General features: G+C 35.1%; 6 protein-coding genes across 6 annotated transcripts; 3 read left to right on the forward strand and 3 right to left on the reverse strand.

Annotated features, from left to right (window-relative positions):
* Positions 1 to 789: 789 nt before the first annotated feature.
* PHYBLDRAFT_157726 (hypothetical protein) lies at positions 790 to 2,170 on the reverse strand. The gene is made up of 2 exons (XM_018433667.1): positions 1,971 to 2,170; positions 790 to 1,794 (listed from the first exon to the last, which is right to left on the reverse strand). Exons 1-2 carry the CDS (start codon positions 2,090 to 2,092, stop codon positions 1,761 to 1,763), a joined length of 156 nt encoding a protein of 51 aa, XP_018295353.1. The 5' UTR covers positions 2,093 to 2,170; the 3' UTR covers positions 790 to 1,760.
* Positions 2,171 to 2,653: 483 nt separating this feature from the next.
* Positions 2,654 to 5,012, reverse strand: PHYBLDRAFT_97149 (hypothetical protein; the record flags this gene model as incomplete). The annotated part of the gene is made up of 4 exons (XM_018444002.1): positions 2,654 to 3,660; positions 3,869 to 4,118; positions 4,206 to 4,689; positions 4,840 to 5,012. Coding segments are annotated over 4 exons (1,914 nt in total), but the record flags the coding sequence as incomplete, so codon positions are not given.
* Positions 5,013 to 6,792: 1,780 nt separating this feature from the next.
* On the reverse strand, positions 6,793 to 8,381 carry PHYBLDRAFT_164230 (hypothetical protein; the record flags this gene model as incomplete). Its single annotated transcript, XM_018434970.1, has 3 exons — positions 6,793 to 7,504; positions 7,627 to 7,690; positions 7,802 to 8,381. The coding sequence occupies 3 exons, from the start codon at positions 8,379 to 8,381 to the stop codon at positions 6,793 to 6,795; spliced, it is 1,356 nt and encodes a 451-aa protein (XP_018295355.1).
* Positions 8,382 to 12,385: 4,004 nt separating this feature from the next.
* Positions 12,386 to 13,052, forward strand: PHYBLDRAFT_108245 (hypothetical protein; the record flags this gene model as incomplete). Its single annotated transcript, XM_018428035.1, has 2 exons — positions 12,386 to 12,688; positions 12,873 to 13,052. The coding sequence occupies 2 exons, from the start codon at positions 12,386 to 12,388 to the stop codon at positions 13,050 to 13,052; spliced, it is 483 nt and encodes a 160-aa protein (XP_018295356.1).
* Positions 13,053 to 15,476: 2,424 nt separating this feature from the next.
* PHYBLDRAFT_164232 (hypothetical protein) lies at positions 15,477 to 16,574 on the forward strand (the record flags this gene model as incomplete). Its single annotated transcript, XM_018434971.1, has 1 exon — positions 15,477 to 16,574. One exon carries the CDS (start codon positions 15,477 to 15,479, stop codon positions 16,572 to 16,574), a length of 1,098 nt encoding a protein of 365 aa, XP_018295357.1.
* Positions 16,575 to 20,262: 3,688 nt separating this feature from the next.
* Positions 20,263 to 22,363, forward strand: PHYBLDRAFT_141204 (hypothetical protein; the record flags this gene model as incomplete). The annotated part of the gene is made up of 3 exons (XM_018430548.1): positions 20,263 to 20,351; positions 20,426 to 20,556; positions 22,110 to 22,363. The coding sequence occupies 3 exons, from the start codon at positions 20,263 to 20,265 to the stop codon at positions 22,361 to 22,363; spliced, it is 474 nt and encodes a 157-aa protein (XP_018295358.1).
* Positions 22,364 to 22,506: the final 143 nt, after the last annotated feature.

The following is a 22,506-nucleotide window of genomic DNA, read 5'->3' on the forward strand; positions in this document are numbered from 1 at the left end:
CAGCCTCCAATGGTACCTTCTCCGTCTCCTGTACAACACCTGCAGAGACAACCGAGTACTCAGCAGCAGCAGCAGCAACAGCAACATATGTCTTCTTCTATAATGCAACCATCTCCAATGATGGCACCTGGGGGATTGCCTGCTCTTGGGCGCCAACCTTCTCCCCAGCCGATCAATACAAATCACCGCGGGTCTATTTCCGGTAGATCGCCACTTCCATCTCCAGCGACTATCCCAACACCTTGGCAATCTAACTACCGTCAAACTTCTAGCCCAGCGCACGGAGTGAGTCAGGGATCGGCCCTGCCTTACGTCATAGATGGCCGGCCAGTTCTCCGATGGGGTAAGCTTTTTTTTAAAAAAAAAAGAAAAAAAAAGGTGTAGACTGAACTAGATTATCATCATAATATAATTTATTTATGTAGTGCGTGGACTGTATGACTATGCAGCCAAGGTTGAAGGAGAGTTGAGTTTTCGACAGGGAAGCTACTTGGCCATTATGGGACCTTCCAGTTTTGATAAATGGTGGATGGCTGAATTGTGGGACGAATTGAGACAAGATCGAATAGGCTCTGGGGTTGTACCTGGAAACTATATTGTGGATGTGTAATATTCAATATAACACAATATATTAGATTTTTTCCTTTTTTCTTCTTTTTTTTAAGAATCGCAGAATCGATTATAATTTATATATAAAAAATAAATTGAAACAATGAAAATACACAAGAATTATATATATATATATAAAATCTGTAATGCAATATATTTCAAATATTAATGTACACAAATCATTTACAATTTCAATATTTTTATTATTTTGTACAGCCAAGAAATATATATATATAAATAAAAAGTTTAAAATAAAATAAAAAAAACAACAAATGTATAAAGAGAGTATTGTGTTCTTGTGTTGCCATGGCAAATAATAATAATAATAAAAAAAAAAGAAAAGATACAGCTGGCCCATACGTCATAAAATAATAGCCTGTTTGGGTCAAAGTGGTACAACGGGGTATAAAAGAATCAATGGTGGTTGGAATGAATATCTAAAGATCTAGTCATAGAGTAAATGATAAGAAAAAGAATAAGAAAAAGGTTGAATATTTACATATACATAATATACATAATACAGATGAGAACTACTATTGTACTATTCCATTCTCTCTTGTTGTTGCTGCTGTTGGAAATAGAATGAATGCATAAATGAACGAATGAATAATTGAATAATTGAATGAATGAATGAATAAATAAATAAATGAATAAATGAATGAATTAATGAATGCATGACCGAATGAATTAATGAAAGGCTTAAAGAAGAAGAAAAGGAAGAAGTATGTGGGCATATATAAATATATATATAATGAAATGTTATAAGGCGTGCATTCGTTCATTCGTTCGTTCATTCGTTCGTTCGTTCATTCATTCGTGTGTGCGTGTGTGCGTGTGTGCGTGTGTGCGTGTGCTTTCATTTAAGAAAAAAAAGAAAGAAATATGGCTACAAGATGTTCTTTTTCTCTTGGATTCTTGGTTTGTTTGGGTGTTTTCTCGCCTCGTTAGTTGTGTATCTTTTTTTTTCTTGGTTTTGGATTTAGCGTGTTGGTTTGATAATGATAATGATGATCGTTATGGTAATGGTGATGGTAATGGTAATAGTAATGATAGTGTCAATGACATTATGATAGTTTGTGCGTGTATGTGTTATTTGTATTGGTCTTTCGTTTTTTTGGTATTGTTCGTTGATGTGGTTCGGTTGAGATTCTTTAGCTATTTGCGTGTCGACACCAGAATTCATGACTATAAAGATATATATATAAAATTAGAGATCCAATCGATTTAATATGTTGAAACCATTTTGATTTGATCAGTCGATCAGTCAATCGACAATCTTTGCTATATATTTATCCCCTTTTTATTTTTATTCTTGATTATTTAAGCAAAAAAATATATACACAAATGAAATAGTTTTGTACCTGAATCGTGAAATGTCAACGCCACAACATGTACAGAAACCAGAGGTTATGCGACACATAAATGTCTGTGGTTTAGGTGTGTGAGAGCACTGATGTGGTGTAGTGGTCTTTTGACTTGGCATGTTGAATGTAATGAAAATGAGTTAAGAAAAGAAGGGAAGAAAGAAGAAGTTGGGTATTTGTAAATTATCGTGTTTTGCACACACACACACAAAAAAAAAACTCAAACAAAGAGAACAATCCCAATATATAAAGGAATTGTTGTCAGAAGGGAGAGAGAGAGAGATCGCCTTCCATATATGGCAAAACAATTTATGATATTCATTAATAAGATTACCCTTTGGTAACTACGTCATGGTAACTATGGTTATGTACTTGTAGTTAGAGTTTAATCTAATTATATAATTATATACAATATATATACACATGTACGTTTGTGTGTGCGCATTCACAATAATAATATATAATAGTATATACATACATAATACATATACAGGTACATGTACATACACATTTACATTTACATACACATTTATAGACTCATATAAAAATAGGGACCATCGTTCTCACACCTCTTCCAAAAGAAGAACAATTATGAAAGAGAAATATATTTATATGTAAAGAAGAGAAACAAAAAGCAAGCTAGCCTACTATTGTCATTGTGACGTTCTAGAACTCTCTCCAAACATTTCTTTCAACATGGCAGCATTTTTCTGTTGGCGTTGACGATCGATCTCTTCAGGTCCTCCTGTGCGTTTAAGCTTCTTGCTGTCCACAAACGTCACCAACTCTTCCTCAAAGGCATCTATTCGGTTGGCCAGCTCACGTGCCCGGAATTTCTCGGCCTGCTCCAATGCCTTGACGCGCCTAGACGAATCCACCTGGACCGATGCCACCTGCTCAAGTACACTCGACATGACCTTTGTTGTATCAGTAGTCCTGAGAGGAACATGGAGTGGCGGTGCCTGGGTGAGCGAGTGTTTCCGCTGTATCTCGGTCACTTTCTGGAGCTGCTCAAGCACCTGGACCACCGCACCATGATCCTCCTCCATATCCATCAACACACTTTCCTGCTCCTTCAGAAACCCTTGCTCTTTCACAATCGTCCGCAACTCTTCCTCCCATGTCTTCTTCCACATCGGCTTAAAGGTCTGCAACTGTTGGGCCAGCTCCCGACGCCGCTCGCCTATCAATCGAACCTCGTTCTTACAATAATCCAGCTGGGCTGCCGATGGGCGGCACTTGCGCTGGGTCACATCCAGCTTGAGTTCGTCAATAGTATCCTGGAGCTCTTCTAGGCGCCGACCAAGCTCGACCGCCGCCTCCTCTGATCGCTGCCTGGTCTGGTCAATAAGCGTTCGAGGGGGCCGGAATAGCAGAGTCTGGCTGGTCTTGAGCTTCTCGGCCGCCCTTTGTAGGTCTCCAAGTACTTTAGAGGCCTCGTGCTTGTATTCCCTGAATACTTGACGTAGGACAGCCAAATCACGCTTCAGTCTTTGGATTTCTTCTTGTTGATCTTTGATCCGATTCACAGCACCAGTTGTAGAAACCATCGGTTCTGGATCGACGCTCTTGGTATTTTCTATCTGGTGCGGACCCCGATTTACCCTCAGCTCGGTTAAGATTGCTCTTTCCATTGATTGGATGGCTTGGGTCAAGCACTGTGAAATCGTTTTATCGCTATTTGGCTCTATACCATCATCATTATCATAACAAGAAATAAAGAAATAAAGTATCAATAACAATTAGCATCATCGATTGTAACCTTAGTAGGTAATTATATACATAAATTGATGTATATATATGGATTTGTGCCTACACAAATATACATAGGTAATATAATATTTTTTGTTTACCTTGACTTTGGTTTTGGCTCTGACCCTGACCCTGACCTTGACCTTGAGCTTGAGCTTGAGTCTGAGCCAAAGACATCGATAGATACGAATTTGGCTTCACGTCTTCAAGGTCTTCAAGTTCATACATAATTAATGTGGCTGGATCTCTGATCTTTAACATCGAGACCGTATCGATTGAATTGAATGTTTCGAGGAATAGCACTCTTAGCCCCTCAAAGCTGACAACTCCCTCAAAATTTACTTTCTTGACATGATCACCAAGACCAAGAAACAGACTCATCTTGACCATATCCTGAGGCCGCTTGGGTTCTGTCTCCCGCTGGACGGATCTTCGAACGGATGATCGACGTGCCAAGTTGGACTGTTGTTTGAGTGCAACCAAGGCATCCCACCGATCCTCACCATTGTTGTGATTATTATTATTATTATTATTATTATTATTATTAAAATGATTATTATGTGTGGTAGAGTTGATGCTAGGGTTAACATTAGCAGTAGTATTTGTGTTTGTGTCTGGATTTGGATTTGGATTTATATTCGTGTTTGTGCTTGTGTTTTGATTTTGATTTTGATGTGTAGAAGTAAAGGTTTTTACTTGCTCAGAAGAGTTTGTGGGCGTAGGTAAAGGTCGTACAGATGGCTGTGGTGAAAGAGGTGCTCTAGTCTGGCGATCAGCTGAACGGGGCATGATCGCTTCTGTCTCGGTCCGCTCTCTCAAACAAGCTTGTTTGCGTTTCAGACCTTTTAAGAGCTGAAGGATGATGTCGCGAATAGCTGGTAAATGAGCATCTAGTGCGGTCGGTTGTTGTGAAAGCGCTTCTCGAAGAGATTCTAATAATTGTGCTGGAACCGATGCAAGGTCTCTAAAGACATATCATTTTGTATATATATATATATATTGAGGGTGAGAAATAAATCCTTTTTTCTTGGTTTATTTTAATATATATACACAATATATATAGATAGATAGATAGACAAAGAGAGATAGATAGAAGGACAAGATGACCACATACGTCATTGACATTGCAGCTGCCTCGAACGCTTGAGAGGCTTGGTTAAAGTCGAGTGAGAGTAGGTCATAGGCTTCCAAGACACTGCCAGAGGTCGTGGTACCAACCGACCAGTCCGTCAAACTCATCAGAAGCTGTTTTGTGGACTTCAAAAGACTGGTGACAGTTTGTTCGATGGCAGACATCTGTCTTGGTGACGAGTTACCCGTATTTTCCGGGTCAGGGCATGTTGCAGAAGTAGGGCTTGAAGAATTGGATGAGGGAGCGGCTAGAGAAGGTTCGGTGAGAGACATAAAAAGAGATGTAGAAAATTCATATTGGTAAATTTGGATATTTGATTATAATTATTATAATTATTATTTTTATAACCCCTCTCTTTTATATATTTATATTTATATATTGATTTGATTTGATTTGATTTTTTTTGTTGAGAATGTAAAGTACATGTAATAAAATTATAGAGGGATCGACCACAGGCAGTCCAGATATATAGATGGTCTTAGTCTCATCTATTAGATTATTATTCTGACCTTTCCTCTCTTTCTTAATTGTTCATTTATATATCTAAAGAAGATCAATCTGCTTCATGCTCTTTAGTTTTATCATTTATTTAATAAATGAGGATATATCCCCCTTGATTCTCATATTTCATTTATAATGATTAACAATTTATGATTGTAAGAGAAACACTCTTTTCAAGTGTGATTTGGCAGCTCTCATAAGGAGCTATAATAATCATGATAGAAATAAAGCAAGGGGGGTTCAAATACCGTAAAATAAAATAAAATAAAAAAAGGATGATGAGAATGATAGTCGCTTTGATGATTGACCCCAAAACCATAACAGATATAATATGGGTCTTTGTCTAATTCAATCTTACCTTGACCATCCCTATTCTTTGAGCACCGATACGTGGCCCTTTATTTGAATTCCAGAGTTAGTGATGGTTTGGTATATATTGTATAGATTACTTACAGACCAGCCACACGCAGGGAGTATGGACCATTTGAGAGAGATGCAGGGAGAGTCCAACGGACAAGATGATCTACGCCATGTTCCCCGGATGATTCTGATCCTGGGATATCCAATACAATTGGTGGATCGTCGGAAACGAGTGTTGCATTGGCTCTACCTATATTTGCCATACCACTTCCCCTCACTTTATTGGTGTTTATATATTGATTGATTGATTGATTGATTGATTTATAGATCCATTATTTATTTTTGTGTGCATATTTTGTATATTTATGTATTTATGTATTTATGTATTTATGTAGCATATCTGTGAGTTTCTCGAAGAATCTTTTTCATTCCCAAACTTTGGATCTTTTTTAAACTTGCCATGATAGATGATAGGAAGAGTCGAGCCAATGCAGTAAACATCGTCTTCCTGTGGTGATGTAATATAAATATCGTCAGCAAATACAAAAGTACACAACAGTAGCCAGACTAGAATGCGCATCTTAGTAATGAAGAAAGAAAAGGAAAGAAAGAGTAAAGGAAAGAAAGAAAACAAAAATATATATATAGAGAAATATAGAAATATATGCCGAGGTTTAATTCCTATATAATGACGCTCTTTATATATATATATATTAAGAAAGGGAGAAAGAGAGCAAAGAAGGATGAGTAGTAGTAGTAGTAGTAGTAGTAGGAGGAGGAGGAGGAGGGGGTAGTGAATATTAAACAGAGACTTCTTTTATATATATATATATATATACATACATAGAGGATAAAGAAGCACAAAGTATATAAGCACGAATGGCTGATTGTTTGAATGAGAAAAAGAAAAAGAATTATATTATATTTGTATGAATAAATGAATGTGATTGTGATTGTAGGTGTAGGTGTAGGTGTAGGTGGTGTATGTTTGTGTGTTAAATAAAGAAGATTATCAACCCTTGGCTCCAAATCTACCAGATGAAAAAGAAGAAGAGTTTATATAATGTATAGCAGCTATATACTATACTCGTTCAAGCTCAATACAAGACAGATGTGCTCAGTATTGTGTTTAAGACTACTTGTGCCATCGTATGCTGCCTGGCTATCATCTTGGATGAAGGTGTGGCTATAAATAGTCGTGTCTAGATAACCTTCCTCGTCTGGAATCTGCCTGCTCTTGTCCTTTGACTGATATTCGAATATCTTGTGCTGTCCCAAGACGATCATAAAATGACCTCCTTTCAGACAGTTCTGTATCTGGATACAGGTTAGCGAATCTGGATAGACATTGGTCGAGGTCGTTATTGAGCTCCAGTGTTTGCGCCGGCTATCAAACACATCGATTGTCCTGAGCGAGTGAACGTGGAGCTCGTTTGTATCGTTGACATCTTGACGGATAGTCTGACCACCCATCACGAGTAATGATCTTCCAACCGCGCACATGGTACATTGGAACCGGTCCCTAGGGGGTGTGCCTGTGGTTTCGACAACGAATCCCTCCTGCAGAGATTGGGATATCTCGGCAATATTGGGAACATTCAGTCGATGTCGATAGAGATAGGCCTCGGGGTGGTCGTATTTGTACCACGTCCAGGTCGAACAATCGAGGCGATATAGCAGGTCGTGGACTGTGTTTCCTTGGGTCTGGATCAAACACCCGCCATAGACATACAAATAGCAGCCCACCATCACAGACGCATGTCCGAACCGAGCCGAAGGAAGCCGACTAATACGAACTGCTCGTGAGTCCAAGAGGTTGTCTTCTGGATGTATTTGTGTATTTGTGTGTTTGTATGTTTGTATGTACTAAATTGTTTGTGAGCTTTTTAATGATAATTGAGTGCTTACCCATCCACTGGTGGCTCTTGCCATGTATTTGTCAAGGTATCAAATACAAAGACGTCACTTTCACCTATCATTAAACATTAAACATTAAATGTATAAATAAAATAAAAATAATAAAAATGAGAGGTGTTTGAATTTTGAATTTTGTATGTGTGTCGATGTGCATGATTATAATTACCTGGAGAATCTGCGCACATTCCGCCAAATACAATCAAATATCTATCTTCAAGTACGTCCAGACTATGGTCAAAGCGTGGTCTTGGAGGAATTCCGTTTACGTCAAGGTGGGTCACAATCCGAGTGTTTATATCAAGTACCCAGAGAGAGTTGGAGAGGGCAGAGGACGAGACTTCTCGGCCGCCAAACATGTAGACCTTTGATCCAATGGCTGCCACTGGTGTCACAAATGGTCTATAGAGAGTTGACCGAATTTCTAGACTGATCGGGTTCTCCCAGCAGCACAGTGAGACGTCAAATACGAAGCAGACCGGTTCTTTGGTCATCCATGGAAGGTAAAGCTTGTTGTCGATTCCGACCAGGCAACGGTTGTGGAACATGGGTGGACCATTGGGTACTGGATTGCAGTCGATCTCTCGCCAGATGGCAGACGTGAATGACAATTCCCGACTGACTAATGCATAAAAATGACGACATGTCTGACCAAGGACAACAAGAGAGAAATTGTCGAGATACTTGAAGATTATGGAATAAATGTCTTGGTTAAGCCGAGATAATAAAAGAGATTTCTCAGAATACATTGGTGCATACAAATAATTGGAAGAAGTATATATATATATATATATATATATATTTTAAAATAGGAAACAAAAAAGAAAGAGAAAGAAAGATGATAGAACAAAAGAAGTAATTATATAAGAAGCAGATAAAGAAGAGGGAAAAGACCAATAAATTGGTTATGAAATATGTCAAACGAAATAAGAAATCCAAGTATTGTATGTGCCTGTGTTCCTGGGTGTACTTTGGTGTTTATATACATACATATACATATACATACATACATATATATATTTGTACACTTTAATGCCAAACCCAAACCCCTCCTAATCTCCTGCCAAATGCGGACATATCAATACTCTTTTATATATAAAAAAAAAAGGGAAGGAAGCAAGGAAGGAAGGACCGAGAGCGTAAAGAGAATATATTGTATTGAATTAGAAGTAAAAAAAAAAGTTTGTTATAATAAACTATGAAATTGACTTTTATTTCCCCAGTAGTCGGTTTCATACCCTAAACCCACGGCTTTCTCGTACATTCTTTTTTTTTGTTTTGTTCTCTATGAGTTCTCTATGAGTTCTATAAGCTTCTACATCATTCTATATAGATCCATAGCCATCTCCGCCAGTAGTTATGGTGTTACCTCAAGTTTGGATATATTGGCGGGTTTGGATCTTATAATAAGCATATACAGTGATATATAGATTCTTCCTTCCTTCCTTCCTTACTAACTAGCATCTCAGGGACTTCTTTGTAGACGTCTTTGGCTGATTACAAAGTAGTGTACTTTGTTATCCAAGTACATTAGCAGTACAATATCTCGTAACTATGCTTAATCTAGCATATCTCATCTATTGGATCAACTTGAACAAACTTGACTAAATTTAGCTTAACCTGGCTTATCACAAGTCTTGGTTTGCATCTTTGTGATTGTTCATAAGAGAAAAATATAGAGAGTATGAGATCATTATAGAAGCCTAATAGAATAATAGTAAAGAAAAAACAACAACAAAATTAGGCTTTGTAATACATCAAAAATAAATAGTACAAATTTAGTCTTTATAGAAGAAGAAGGAAGAAAAAAGAATACAAATTTAAATCTAAATCTAAATCGAGATTGCTTTCTCTTTTTTTTTTGGGTAACACAGTATATATTTTATTTATATTACTGTTAAATTAAAGAAGAAATATAGAAGTCTACAGAAGAGAATAGAACATTACCGTATTCATACGCTTTACATGTATACATTTCTGTTCTATTCTCTTTGTATATTGATTTCTCTTGGACCAACCATTGTCCTTACCCTTGATATTACAGTGTACCAATATGTTCCTATCTGTGCCTACTTTGATATTCTTTGCTATATGTACCACATATATAAATCTTTTATACGAATAAGAAAATATACTTAAATACGCACAGTTTGAATAGGTTTCGTTTTGGAATTAAAAGCCTTTTGATGTGATGTCTATTCCCGAAATAATAAATAGAAAAATTACCTGGAATTGAAATTGAAATCAAAGAAAAAGAAGAAGAAATTAAGTAAAGGTGAAAGAGAAAGGAAGAAGAGAAAGAACGAGAGGAAAATGATGAGAATTATTATTGACTTAAATAAATAAAAGAAAATAAAAATCGGTCGATTCTATAGAGGTTTTATATACACGGAAGTTAAATACCAGAGTGGTGGTCTGATCGTGCACTTGTATGAATTAAACCGATGGGTTGAAATGGCTAGACTGATTTGGGCTAGGATCAATCATCATCAGTCAACTACGATATGTTTTAATATAATTAATATAATAATTATATTGTGCTTCCAATCTCAATCTACCAGATGCTTGAAATCATCTTTTCTTTTCTTTGCTTTTCTTTACTTTGCTAAACTTCTTCATATTCTGATCAGCTTTCTTATTGAGCCCTTACTTTTATTTTCCTGTCAAGTAAAACTTCTAAACAAAACAATCTACCCCCTCATAATAAATCCTCAAGTAGTGTTCTTTATCATAACGTAGTTCATCATTTTCTCCTGTATCACGTCAAGGCCTACAACATGCTCAAACGAGGCTGTTATCAGCGTCTGTATACACAATCAAAGAGCACAAGGAAGAGACATATAATAAACATAGATTATATATATATATATATATATATTTAATATACACCTACAACTAAAATCGCCCTTATCAATGAAAGGATGCGTTGATTAAGACACCTTGTATTGTTTGAGGGCTTTTCACTATCCACCCTTTTTTTTCACTAGTAATGTTGGGTACCAGTATTATATACACTTCTTATTGGATCCAAGAACTCTGTTTCGCGTTTTATAAACTGCTCTAGAAACTTTCTTGGCTATTTAATATAGTGGTCTGGCACTAATTTTTGGAGAACAATGTTTCCTGGTGGGAGACGACATTTTGATTCTACCTGATCACACATTATCACTTTTCTTTTTGTCGCCATATGATATATATATGATCCCAAAGGATACACGATATTCGTAAAGATCTTCTTTGTGCTTTTTTTTTTTTTTAAAAAAAAAGAGTGGGTGAGCATTACTTCCAAGTTGGTGCTTTCAAACTCTGGTAATATAAGTAGGCGAACAAAAGACAAAGGTATCATACGCATAAGAAGTACAATACATGGTAAAATATCCAACAAGGTTGCGTCACAATCTAATGACAGCAACTTCTTATAATCTCCTTCATAACTGGCTATTCATATAATATACTTTTTTAGGACACGCCATTTTGCCCTGAAGGATTAGAGAAAAACACCGGACCCCCGGACAGGTAAGGTGGTCACAATGAATTAGTCCGGCAACATAAAAACATCGTGTCCCCAACAGAAAATGTCGTCCCCGTAAGATTACTGATCTGTGCTAGGTTGTTTAGATAATTGGTGCAAGATATATATATATATATATAAATTATTTAATTTATAGAGGTACGAGCGCAGCGTGTAGAGGCACATCTTTACTCCTACCAAAATAGAGAAAAAGAAGGCCATAGACTTTGATCTCAGTGCAATATGTTTCAGTGTAATATGTCGCAAAAACATATATAATATATTTTCCTTGTTAAACAAATCAGTCGTTTACTCATACGTACTCTAAATTTATAACGAAAACAAATAAATTCGTGGAAATATACTCTGACTATCATGTAACCCAATGTACCTAATAGAGGCGAGTCTTATATTAACGGTAAGTAAAGTAGCGAATAAGTAATCAGAAGGCTACTTGTTGTTAAGCATAAATCAAAGATCAAATCAAATCACATAGGAGGGGTGGATAACACAAATAGATATTCATACATTTCTAAAACGCAAATATATATACATATACATGATAAAATCAAAATATACAGCATACTTGACTTTGTGTAGGGGTTTGAATAGCACATCATTAATGCCAAGTCAAGCAGGTTCAAACAGATTAGTCATCCTAATGTCAATCGGTAGATGAGGTTCTCAAGCTACATTCCAAAAAAAAACAAAAGCGATTAAACACGTGCAGACAGCAGTATAAATGATACATTATGCATTATATACTATAGTCCAAGTACTACTCGAAGCGATAAACGAGCATAAAGAAATAGACAAATCTCCCGCAGCAATTGATACATAGACCAATTAAATCCTTAATATATTGATATACATATATGAATATCATTAAAGAACAATAGTAATAGTTATAAAAGTAGTTTTTCTTTGACAGAGTATAATACTACAAAAGGTGGCTTGTAGTAACATCCTTCCTACAAGCACCAAAATGGAAAATGAAGGAGAATAATATATATATATATATATATATATATATGTTAGTGGAAAAGTCCCGGTCTTGCTTTCTGCCTGTCACTTTTTTTTTGCTTTGTTATTTTATTTTATTTTATTTTTGTATTATTTATCAATTTTTTGTTATCTATTTTGACTTCAACAATGGTAGAAGAATCTCATCAAGACAATGTCAAGGACAAACCACCAAAGCATTCAGTCGAATACGATCCCGTGACAGGAAAGGCTATTCCGATGATTAATGGAAAGCCATGTCGAGTATGCAATGACTTCAAGACATGGACCAAGGCTGAAAAGAAGAATACCAAAACAAGCACTGCCAAGAGTGTGAACACAGACCCTGGACCTAAAGAGGATGAGGAAACTTGGCGGCGTAACAACTGTCCGGCTGATGTAGCAACCCTTGGAAGGTCAACTTGGACACTCCTGCATACAATGGCAGCCTATTATCCCGAAAAACCTGCAGAGGAAGAGAAGAAAAGTATGACAAGATTTATGGAATCTTTTGCTCAGCATTATCCATGCTGGTTTTGTAAAGTAAGCTCAATAATCAAGTTATTTTTTTTTCTTTGTGCGTGTTTGTGTGTGTTTGTGTATATACATATATATATATATATTATTTATAAATAAGGGGTAGACATAATAATAGAAGAAGGAAAAAGATAAATAGAGTGCAAGAGATCCTTATTTGTTTATTATTTGAATCTTTGGTGCTGTGTAGGACGACTTCCAGAAGCACATGGCTGCTGAGCCTGTACAAGTTGTAAGCCGTGATGCATTAAGCCAATGGTTGTGCCGTAGACACAACGAAGTCAACGTAAAGCTTAACAAACCTGTATTTGATTGTACTAAAGTACTTGAGAGATGGCTTACTGGACCTCCTAATGGAAAATGCGATTAGAATGCTATAGATTATATAGATTATATGTATATATGAATGTACAGTGAAAACACTGCCAAATAGTGGCATTTAAATTTAAGGGCGGAAATCCAAATTACAATAGACGGCCTTTTTTTTTTTTTTGGTTTTATGTACATATATCATTCGACAGGCTTTACATAGTTAAAGGGTAGTGTACTATTAATATTATAAAAAGAAAAGTCATTTAAAATGTCTACTTGTAATATATCTATCTATCAGTAGCTAAAAGAGAATAAGTATCAACAAGACAAATTACTGGCAAAATTTTATTTTATGCTGTTTTAACAAAGAAAAAGAAAATAAAGGAATGAAAGATGGAGGTATGCGCACCACAATCGAGTGAAGCACAAACTCTACAACCAAATTCTGGTTCCTACTTGCTAATAACCCCTGCTGTGTTAACAATCTTAAAACTCTCTTATACCATCTACTCGTACACTACATGTCTGTATAGTATAAACTACTAATTAAACAACAGGTAATTGAATCTTATGGTCAATTCAATAGTAATAGATATAACAGCAATACCATTTTCTTTTAATAAACAAACCCTCTCCCACTATCTCAATTGCTTTCTTATTGAATATCATAACCTATAGAAATAACAAGAATTATGGACACATAAACTTCATCAGCATTAGTATCATCAACAATAGATAGACCTAATTTGAAACACTATTGGAAAGCTTACATTTAGCTTATTCAGAGAGTTTAAGCATGAAAAAAGCTAATATTGTTTTTCTTAATGGTATTGATACCTACATAATCCAATTATCTATGTCAACCTCTTGGTTAAACCATTTCTCGTTGTACTTTGTGAATTGTGTTTTTGGTTTAGTGGCTTTAGAGTCATGATAGTAGAATACGTATTTGTTAGTAATAACAATTTGTATTCAATTATCCAAACATTTGTTCATCACAACATCTCGATTTAAACATCTTTCAACATAACTTTTTGACCTGGTTCAGGAATAGAGTAATAAACCCTCAGAGAGCATAAAACCTGCCCATTGTCTTCAAAAAAAAAGCACTATAATTCTTTTGTATATTTTCTTGGTTATTGTAGTACGACAGAAAAATATACATAAAACAGGTTAGTATTTTTCAATATAAGAAATTAATTATACTGCTCGAAACAGCCAAAGAGAGAATTCAAATAAAGAGGTTTTTTTTTAATAGACAAAACAGAGAAAAAAAATCTCATGGTATTATTATTATTGTTGTTTAGTGAAATATTAAGGGTTGGTCAATTGAGTACAATTTTTTTTTTTGTTCTTTCTTGTCAAGATTCTTACATAATTAACTTTGGAGAAAAAAGAAACTGGCATAATCTTGTCATCTAAGTGTAATTAGTGATTTGAATATAAATGAATGGTTATCTGTTATTTTAAAAATGCCAAAAAAAGAAGAAGCGATTAGCAGAAGAGGTCCGATATTCCGGCTCTAAAAAGTGTTGTAGAAATGGGGGGTTTTTTTTTTTAGAAAAAAACTAGTCCAGAGTCATTTGAATTTAGTTCATGATCAAGAAGAGACACAGCTTATTGTACTTGTGTGAGACGATAGGTAACGCTTTTATAGTAAAATCTTCTTTAAAATGTTCATTTGTATTAGTATTATTATTATTATGCCTTTAAAATAGAAGCCATCTTTTGACCAAAAAGACTAAAACAAAAAACCGGCTTTTGGGAATTGTAAAGCCGCATATATAATATTCGATATCCGACAATTAGTTTCATAAACCGAAATTTGGCACTGTTCAATGTATGTGTGCGAATGTACCTGTATATTTTATAGAAATAGCCTTATTACACACTCAGTATATACAGCTTTATTTTTGCACAAATATCTAACAATAGCCTCACTTTAATAGAAAACCTCTTGTGGATTATTAAATTAGTCTCTAAAGAATTGCAATTTGACCAAGGCAATTACTCTCACGCACGCACACACGCAAACTCACACACTCACGCACAAACACACCTCTGTATACATAAACATATCTGTACCTTCTTTAATAGACTGTAGATCATGCACATCAAACTGTTGTTAATATGCAATATCCGCACATTATGTGTATAGCTTGAGCACATATACAAATTATAAACACTCAACAAGCACTCAACAGAGCACCCTTGCCTTATCCACAATAATTAATCTTGCTTTACTTTTATAATATCACTTTTATTTATTAAACATCTATACTTAATTTTTTTTTATTTTTTTTTTACATTTTATAGTGTACACATTTATATAACATAAATCTCTTAATTTAAAATAGCGTTTGAATTCCTATATATATTTTAATAAAAAAAAAAAGAAAATTCTGTATAAAGCCCGAAGCTCTTTTTTCCCACCATCTTTCAAACTCACTTCTCTTTTCTGTTTTTTATTATTACTATTACCATGGAGACACATACCAACATACACAGTCTTGCTCCAGAGATTTTATTTCAAATATTCTCATTTATGCCTTATAATGAAGTGTATCGAGTGAGAAGTGTCTGCAAGCAATGGCAACATATGGCTACAGAACACATCTACCTTTCCATCAAAGCAACTCGCCAGACAGTGACTGTCAAGCTAGGAGAGCGTTCACACAAGAGAACTATTGATCTGGAGGCTCACTCCTACGACCCAATTCATCAGGTCATTGAATTCAAACCGGTTCAGGTCACCGAACACGCAGGCTCTCAAGGTCCTGATCAGACATCGCAATGGAGCATCTACCAACGGCGGATGCAGATCCACTTTAGTCAGTGGAAAGCACAAACCCGGCTTCCGGCTGCAGTCGAGGACTGTCTGACCGTACAAGAAAAGGACCTGGCCCTATTCCACTTGCTGTACAATCCTGCTCTCGAGCGTACCTATGAACTGCCTTCACCTGCCAGTCTTCTTCCTTCAAAACAGTCACCTGGCGATCTTCACTATGTCGGGGATAGGGGTCTGATCTTGGCCTTGTCCTACCAAACCAAGGCCTCCCCACACCACAATCTTTTTAACACAGCCTACTCTTCGCACGCAATCCATATGGGCGTGGGTGTTCCAGCCCCTCGACTAGAGATCCACTGGGTTCGAGCAACACTTGCCTGGGTGGTGTCTGGCATGGCACCACATACTCCTGTACCGCAAATATACACCGAAAGATACGCTTCTCTAGATTCCAAACTTGCACACAGTGGCTGTTACAAATACGATCTCTACTCAAACCCTGTTCTGGAACACATCGTACAAGGGAATGATCAGATTCCCCAGGATCTGCTCAAGTACCTTCAGTCCCACACACACGAATGTCACACCCGTCTTTCGCGTATACAACACATGCTTGAAGGTGCTGGTGTGGATGCACGTGTGATATGGAAGTATTCTTTTGCAAAAGCATGTGTTGTTAGCAATGGATCTCTCCTGGGCGAAGAAGATGTCGTACGTCGTATCCAGGTTCTCGAAGAAGAATGGCGGAAGAAGCGTCAAAGTCTTACTAGACGTCTAAATGCAACCATTTAACTTGATCTTTCATTCATTCATTCATTCATTCATACATACATTCATACAAACATATATCTATATATCTATACACCCACACCCACAATATTATTATTATTCATTATCATCCTTTAATTTTGCTTCATTCATATATATTGATATATATAAAAAAAATCATCGTAATGCATACCCCCCTTCCTCTTTACCAATACACTCTCAGCTCCCTCTTTCTTTCTACACAAAATAAACAACCAAAATTCAAGGCAATTCAAAGCAACAAAATAAATACTAGTCATATTTGCTTTCACAAATCAACTTGTTTTAATCACCTCTTTTTTTTTCTGTCTCTCTTATACATACATGCATACGTCTATACATAAAACACTCACACACACGCACTCACGCACGCACGCATATTATTATAGTAAAGTATTTAGATTTGTCTGTCGATATAAATTCTCTCCAATGAATTTCACCCCCACAAAGCACGCCAAAAACAAGGTTTACCGCGCACACCATACATAGATGTTTATTTGCTTTTTTATTTTATTTTATTTTATATATATAAAACAAAAAAGATACAATTCGGTCTGGCACCTCACTAAAGTCACCTATTCGGAGAACAAATGTATTGTATTGTATTTTTATATGTATACACACACACGTTATAAATGAACTCCTCCCATGTCTCATTTTATGTTCCAAATCCAAGATCCTTTACTTTTTTATATATGTAATCAATTTTATATTAAATACAAACCCCGAAAAAGATCTGATAAATATTACAAATGTACAATTTTTTTGATCTCTTTTTTTTTGCTTTTTATATTATTTTTGTTACTAATTTCTTATAGTATAAACAGTACGGTAATAAGATGATCCATAATTAATCCACTCAAAATTCTTATCAGATCTTCAAGGGGGTGAAGGCTGTTCAAATTGGACACTTATACACAAAATTATATTACTTTGCTTCAATTGTCTAAAAATATATGTTTACAATACATTTTACCGCATTATTTCCAATGCCCATCGAATAGATTATTATCATAGCTATTATTAAATCAAGCTTTTATATGTATTCTGAATAATACGCACACACACACACACACACAGAGAGAGAGAGAGAGATCAATACATGTATGTACACAAGATTATGTGCAATTATTTGTTGGATATTCAATAATCTTGAAAAGAACATGCAATAGATCCCGAGGATCAATTGACTTTGGGGGTTCTTTTTTTCTTTTATACTTATTTAGCCCAGCAGTGCGCTTTATAGACACAATTTAAATGACTGTCTTTTAGCCTTTTCTTTTTCTTTTTCCAAATCATATAATTGTTTTTACTTGGTTTAGATCAGATAACATTTAAATAGTAAAAGAAATCAAAATCAAAATCAAAAACCCCAAATATTTATTCCAAACACAGGCAAAACAGAAAATGAAAATAAGTGATTAAAATATAGCCAGCGCACATACACCGACCCACAGACAATATATGTACATATGCTGAATCAAAATCTGCCTTGACCTTCTTCTCATTGTTTTTACAATAAACTTAGATTACGATCAAACCAAACCAAACCAAACCAAACCAAACCAAACCAAACTAAACAAAATTACCTTTAGCTCGTCAAAGAATATTCAAAAGACTTGTTTATACTAAAAGTCATAACAAGGGTACACGAAATACTAACCTTTCTCTCATTTTTTTATCGATATTACTATTACTCCTTATTAAATATATAGAAAAAAAAGACCTATTTTTTTACCCCTTTACCATATATATATATATTAGATCTCAAGACAGATAACTCGTTTTTTAAATCTTTGAAAAATAGATGATACATAGCTTATATTTTATTGGCTATAGTAATAAAGTTTCTTTTTTTTTCTGGCCATTCTAAAGTAATATACATGCATATTTCTTTTTCAAAGCTTTTTCTTCAGCAAAAAATACTCACAGACTTGCCAAACAGTTACCCTATAAATAATAGTAATAAAAACCACTCTTTGGAGAACGAGGGACGATCTACTTTACCAATCTTCTCATTTGTTACATGTGGTACGGGAACAATATGAATGGCAGGCGCGGGTTTTAGTTTTTAGGAATCTCCCGAATTGGGTCTACTCCGGGCCAGACTTCCTTTACCCGGTCCAAACGTAGTAACATTATCCTACAAAAGCCGTTTGCACAACTAACCTGGAAAATCTTGTATACTCTATATTATAAAAGGTCTATATCACAAAATCGCTTCTTCCTCTTATTATTATCACTAATAGTATATGTATACATACAAAAAGCCAAGCAAAAATATCTATGAATCGGACAAGAGTATGGTATTGAGCAATTGGACAAGGTTAGGTGTAAAAAGCATTATGTATTTGATTTATTTTTAAATCAGTAAGATATATATATAAGGATTATACCATGGAAAGAAACTTGGCAATTCCTATTATAAGTTTGAAAAGTAATATATTGTACCTTTAAAAAATCTCCATCGGAATCATCAACCATTTCCAATAGTGTTGGTATTTGGTGCTTAAATGCGATAGATTTTTTGTTTTACGTTTTTGACATCCTCATATTAGTTTTATGTATTGTCCATAAAAATTAATATTTCTTGGTATTAATGTTATTCACTCATTAATCAATATAACTTTGAAGAAACGTATTAAGTATAATAACTAATTGGTAACTATAACTTCACTTGGTTTTAGATATGATGTTCGTTCTAATATAAAACTAAGGGTATAACCGAATAATTTGATTTTAAATAATTATTTATTTTATTTTATTTTATTTTTACTAGAAATTGAAAGACCCTTACCCTCTCTAACGATTTGGTTGAGACTAGCTTTGGTTTTCTTTTTTTTTTTTAAAAAAAAAAACCTTCCACTTTTTGTCTCCAAGGGACTTTATACAGTTTCATCATTAGGCCAAGACCTAGTAGCAAAAAAGAAAAAAAAGAAAAACTGAAGATAATAATTTTTTTTTGTCAAGACCTGCGCTTGAAGGTCGATCCACTCAAGTTTAAGCCCAAACTTCTCAACAACCCTCATTCCTGCCTACTCGACATGTCATCAAATTTACAATGACGGCAAAGTATCGGTGAAATGCTTTAATGCCAAACTGTTCAAGATAGATGTCTGAGACACCCAAGTGGAACAACATAGCATTTACTTAGACACCTTAACTTTGCTTCGGGTACCTCCCTCATGTTCAGTTCTGTTTACCAGAACGTGGGTTACAAGTGTCAAAGACTAAGCAGAGAGGAACTTGAAAAGCACAAAGATCATTTCAACAGGAAGCAGTAAAATATAGGCGATTGTGCTAGATTATACCCGCATTACCTCACGTCCAGGTGCTCAACGAATTTTTCTTAAAAAAAACTCTGTATTCAGGTGATACACCCTTATACTTTGACCTTTATGTGACAATCTTGACATGCCCTGAAGGACAAAATCTGAAGAGCCAGTATCCAACGTCCTAAGAAAATAGCATAAAGCTACCTCTGCGCTCCTCAGTCTCCTCCATGTTATGTGCCGCACAATACAGAAAAAACTGACATGGATTTCATCCGGCTTTCGCCTTCATATGACTGACTCAGGAAGATCTTTAACACTAGGTATGCTCTACACTAAGAGATACTTTCCCTGACGGTACTTGTGATCAGTTGGTTTTTTAAAAATATATTTAGTCTTCAATGAAACTTTTCACTGGGATTAGGGAGTTTGTAAAAACAACCCGACTCGTTGGAAGCTGCTTAACACAAAGACAAGAGCTCAAGACAAGGTGAGGGACTTTCACCCTCCGTTAATCTTTTCCAGGGAGTGAAGAATACTGACTTGTTGATATGTCTGGAAAAGCAGTTCACTAGTTCACAATCCAGAGCACTCAAAAGACTACACCGGTTCAAAACTTTGGAGCTTTTTCATCTCAAACAATAAAGTCCAAAACAGAATCCATTTTGATTTCTTCTCCTCTACAGTAAATGCAGGTAAGATTGTGCAAGATACAAACCACTTTTAGGACATAGTACCTTGAGAAAACTCAATTGCTAGACTAGCCAAAGAGTGCAGTGCGTTCAATTAAAAAGACAAGAATCTCATATTAAGACAAGTTTTATAAGTAAGGCGTCTACAGTGAGCGCATTGGAAATGAGCCCAAAGACTCATTATTAAAGACCATGATATACACATCTTGCATGAAAGTGTTTACATATATTCCTTTTGATATGTCGTGACTGACATGGATGTATATTCACATTTTCGGCTAGCCCAGGAATATCCTATATCTCTAAATCTTTTTGTATCAATTATGTAAACCAATTGGTTAAGTCATGACCTTGAGAAGAACATGATTGTTACAACTGGCACAGCAATCAATTGAAAATCATAAAGATTGTAACAATGAACCCCAACAATATCTATCTATTTCTATTCCTCTCTCTTTTATTTATTATTTATCATCCAAAGAAGCATAGCTTATCCCAACATTTTAGTAATAGCTTAGTAATAGCTTAATAATTATATTATTTTATTATGTATCGAAACATCTATAATTACATTGAAAGGTGAAAGCCATAAAGAACATTCTTATATATCACTACTATTTTCCTTTTATCTTTCTCAAGAGAACAAGTTGCCAATTGCCAATATTAGGGCTAAGGAGCTTTTAGAGGAGATCGATATATATTTCTTTTTTTTGTTAATTGTCTGGGCCACTTCTTTGCATAGACCAACACAACCCGCCTCAGTTTGATTGTATATTGCTCATACAATAGCTTTATTTCTTCTGGTATATTATTTTTAAGCAGTAATATATATTAATAGCAACAAATAATTTTGCTCTTTATTTAAAACATGAAATAATAAAAGAAATACAGGAGCTTTTTAAGTAAGACATTGCAGCATGGTAAAGACTAGTAATTTATTTTTTAATAAATTTTCTAACTATATCTATAGGAATATTAATTATATATATAACAGTGATACCATTGAGATTAAAGAAAATATATCTAATTGCTTGAACTAGTGATAGTAAGAGTATAAAATATAAGAAAATAGAGATTCAGTAAGAATTCTTATTCTAAATTCAAAGAAGAAGAAATAAGAGATGCTTGCAGAAGTATTGTGTTTTCTATGAGAGAAGGAACATGATAACTTCTAGTAAGCAAAAGATGATAAGACATATCTTTTTACGGCAGTATCTAGAAGCCAAAAAAGACAATTTACCAAAATTTGAAATTATTGTGAAGATGATCCTGCAGTATAGGCAAATGTGATTTAATACAAACTCTGTAAGATAATTGCTTGAGAGCATATTGATTTGATGACAGATCATAAATTAAAAATCAAAATGAAATAATAAAACAATAGTCGCACTGTTTTTTAAACGAACGCTATATACTAAATGTTTAATTGATGTGAAATAGTTGAGAGATTTGAAGTAATACATAGAATAATAGTGTCTTTATTTAATTAAATTATATTGAAGGATTTATATAATGTCAAATTCTTAGTTCACCGTTTTGTCAAAAAAAGTATATAGCAAAAGTGGATCCATCCCCCTCAGGACGAAGACCTGATTTGACGGCGAAGGGGAAAAAGGAGTTTGTTGCTCTCTCTCCAGGAAAGAGTGGTATGGAAAACAGAGGCAAGTTCAAGCAGCGCTGCACGTTAGCATACACCTTCCGAGCCAACGGATGTTTTCTAGATCAACGGTTTCCACACCGCATCGCACATAATCACAACCAACTCGTCTGGACACTTGCGCAGGAAGCTGCCAGTGAGATATGCCAATAAAGACAGTAAAACACAGTACAAGAGATCATTCGTGCATTCACTCTTGTAGGTCCAGAATAAAGAAAGCTAATCCGATCTGGGAACTAAACGCCCAGACAAGAGATTCAAAGTAGAGTAAGTATATATGTTATGGTTTTGACCGT

This window comes from Phycomyces blakesleeanus, assembly GCF_001638985.1.
Source record: "Phycomyces blakesleeanus NRRL 1555(-) unplaced genomic scaffold PHYBLscaffold_4, whole genome shotgun sequence".
NCBI lineage: Eukaryota > Fungi > Mucoromycota > Mucoromycetes > Mucorales > Phycomycetaceae > Phycomyces > Phycomyces blakesleeanus.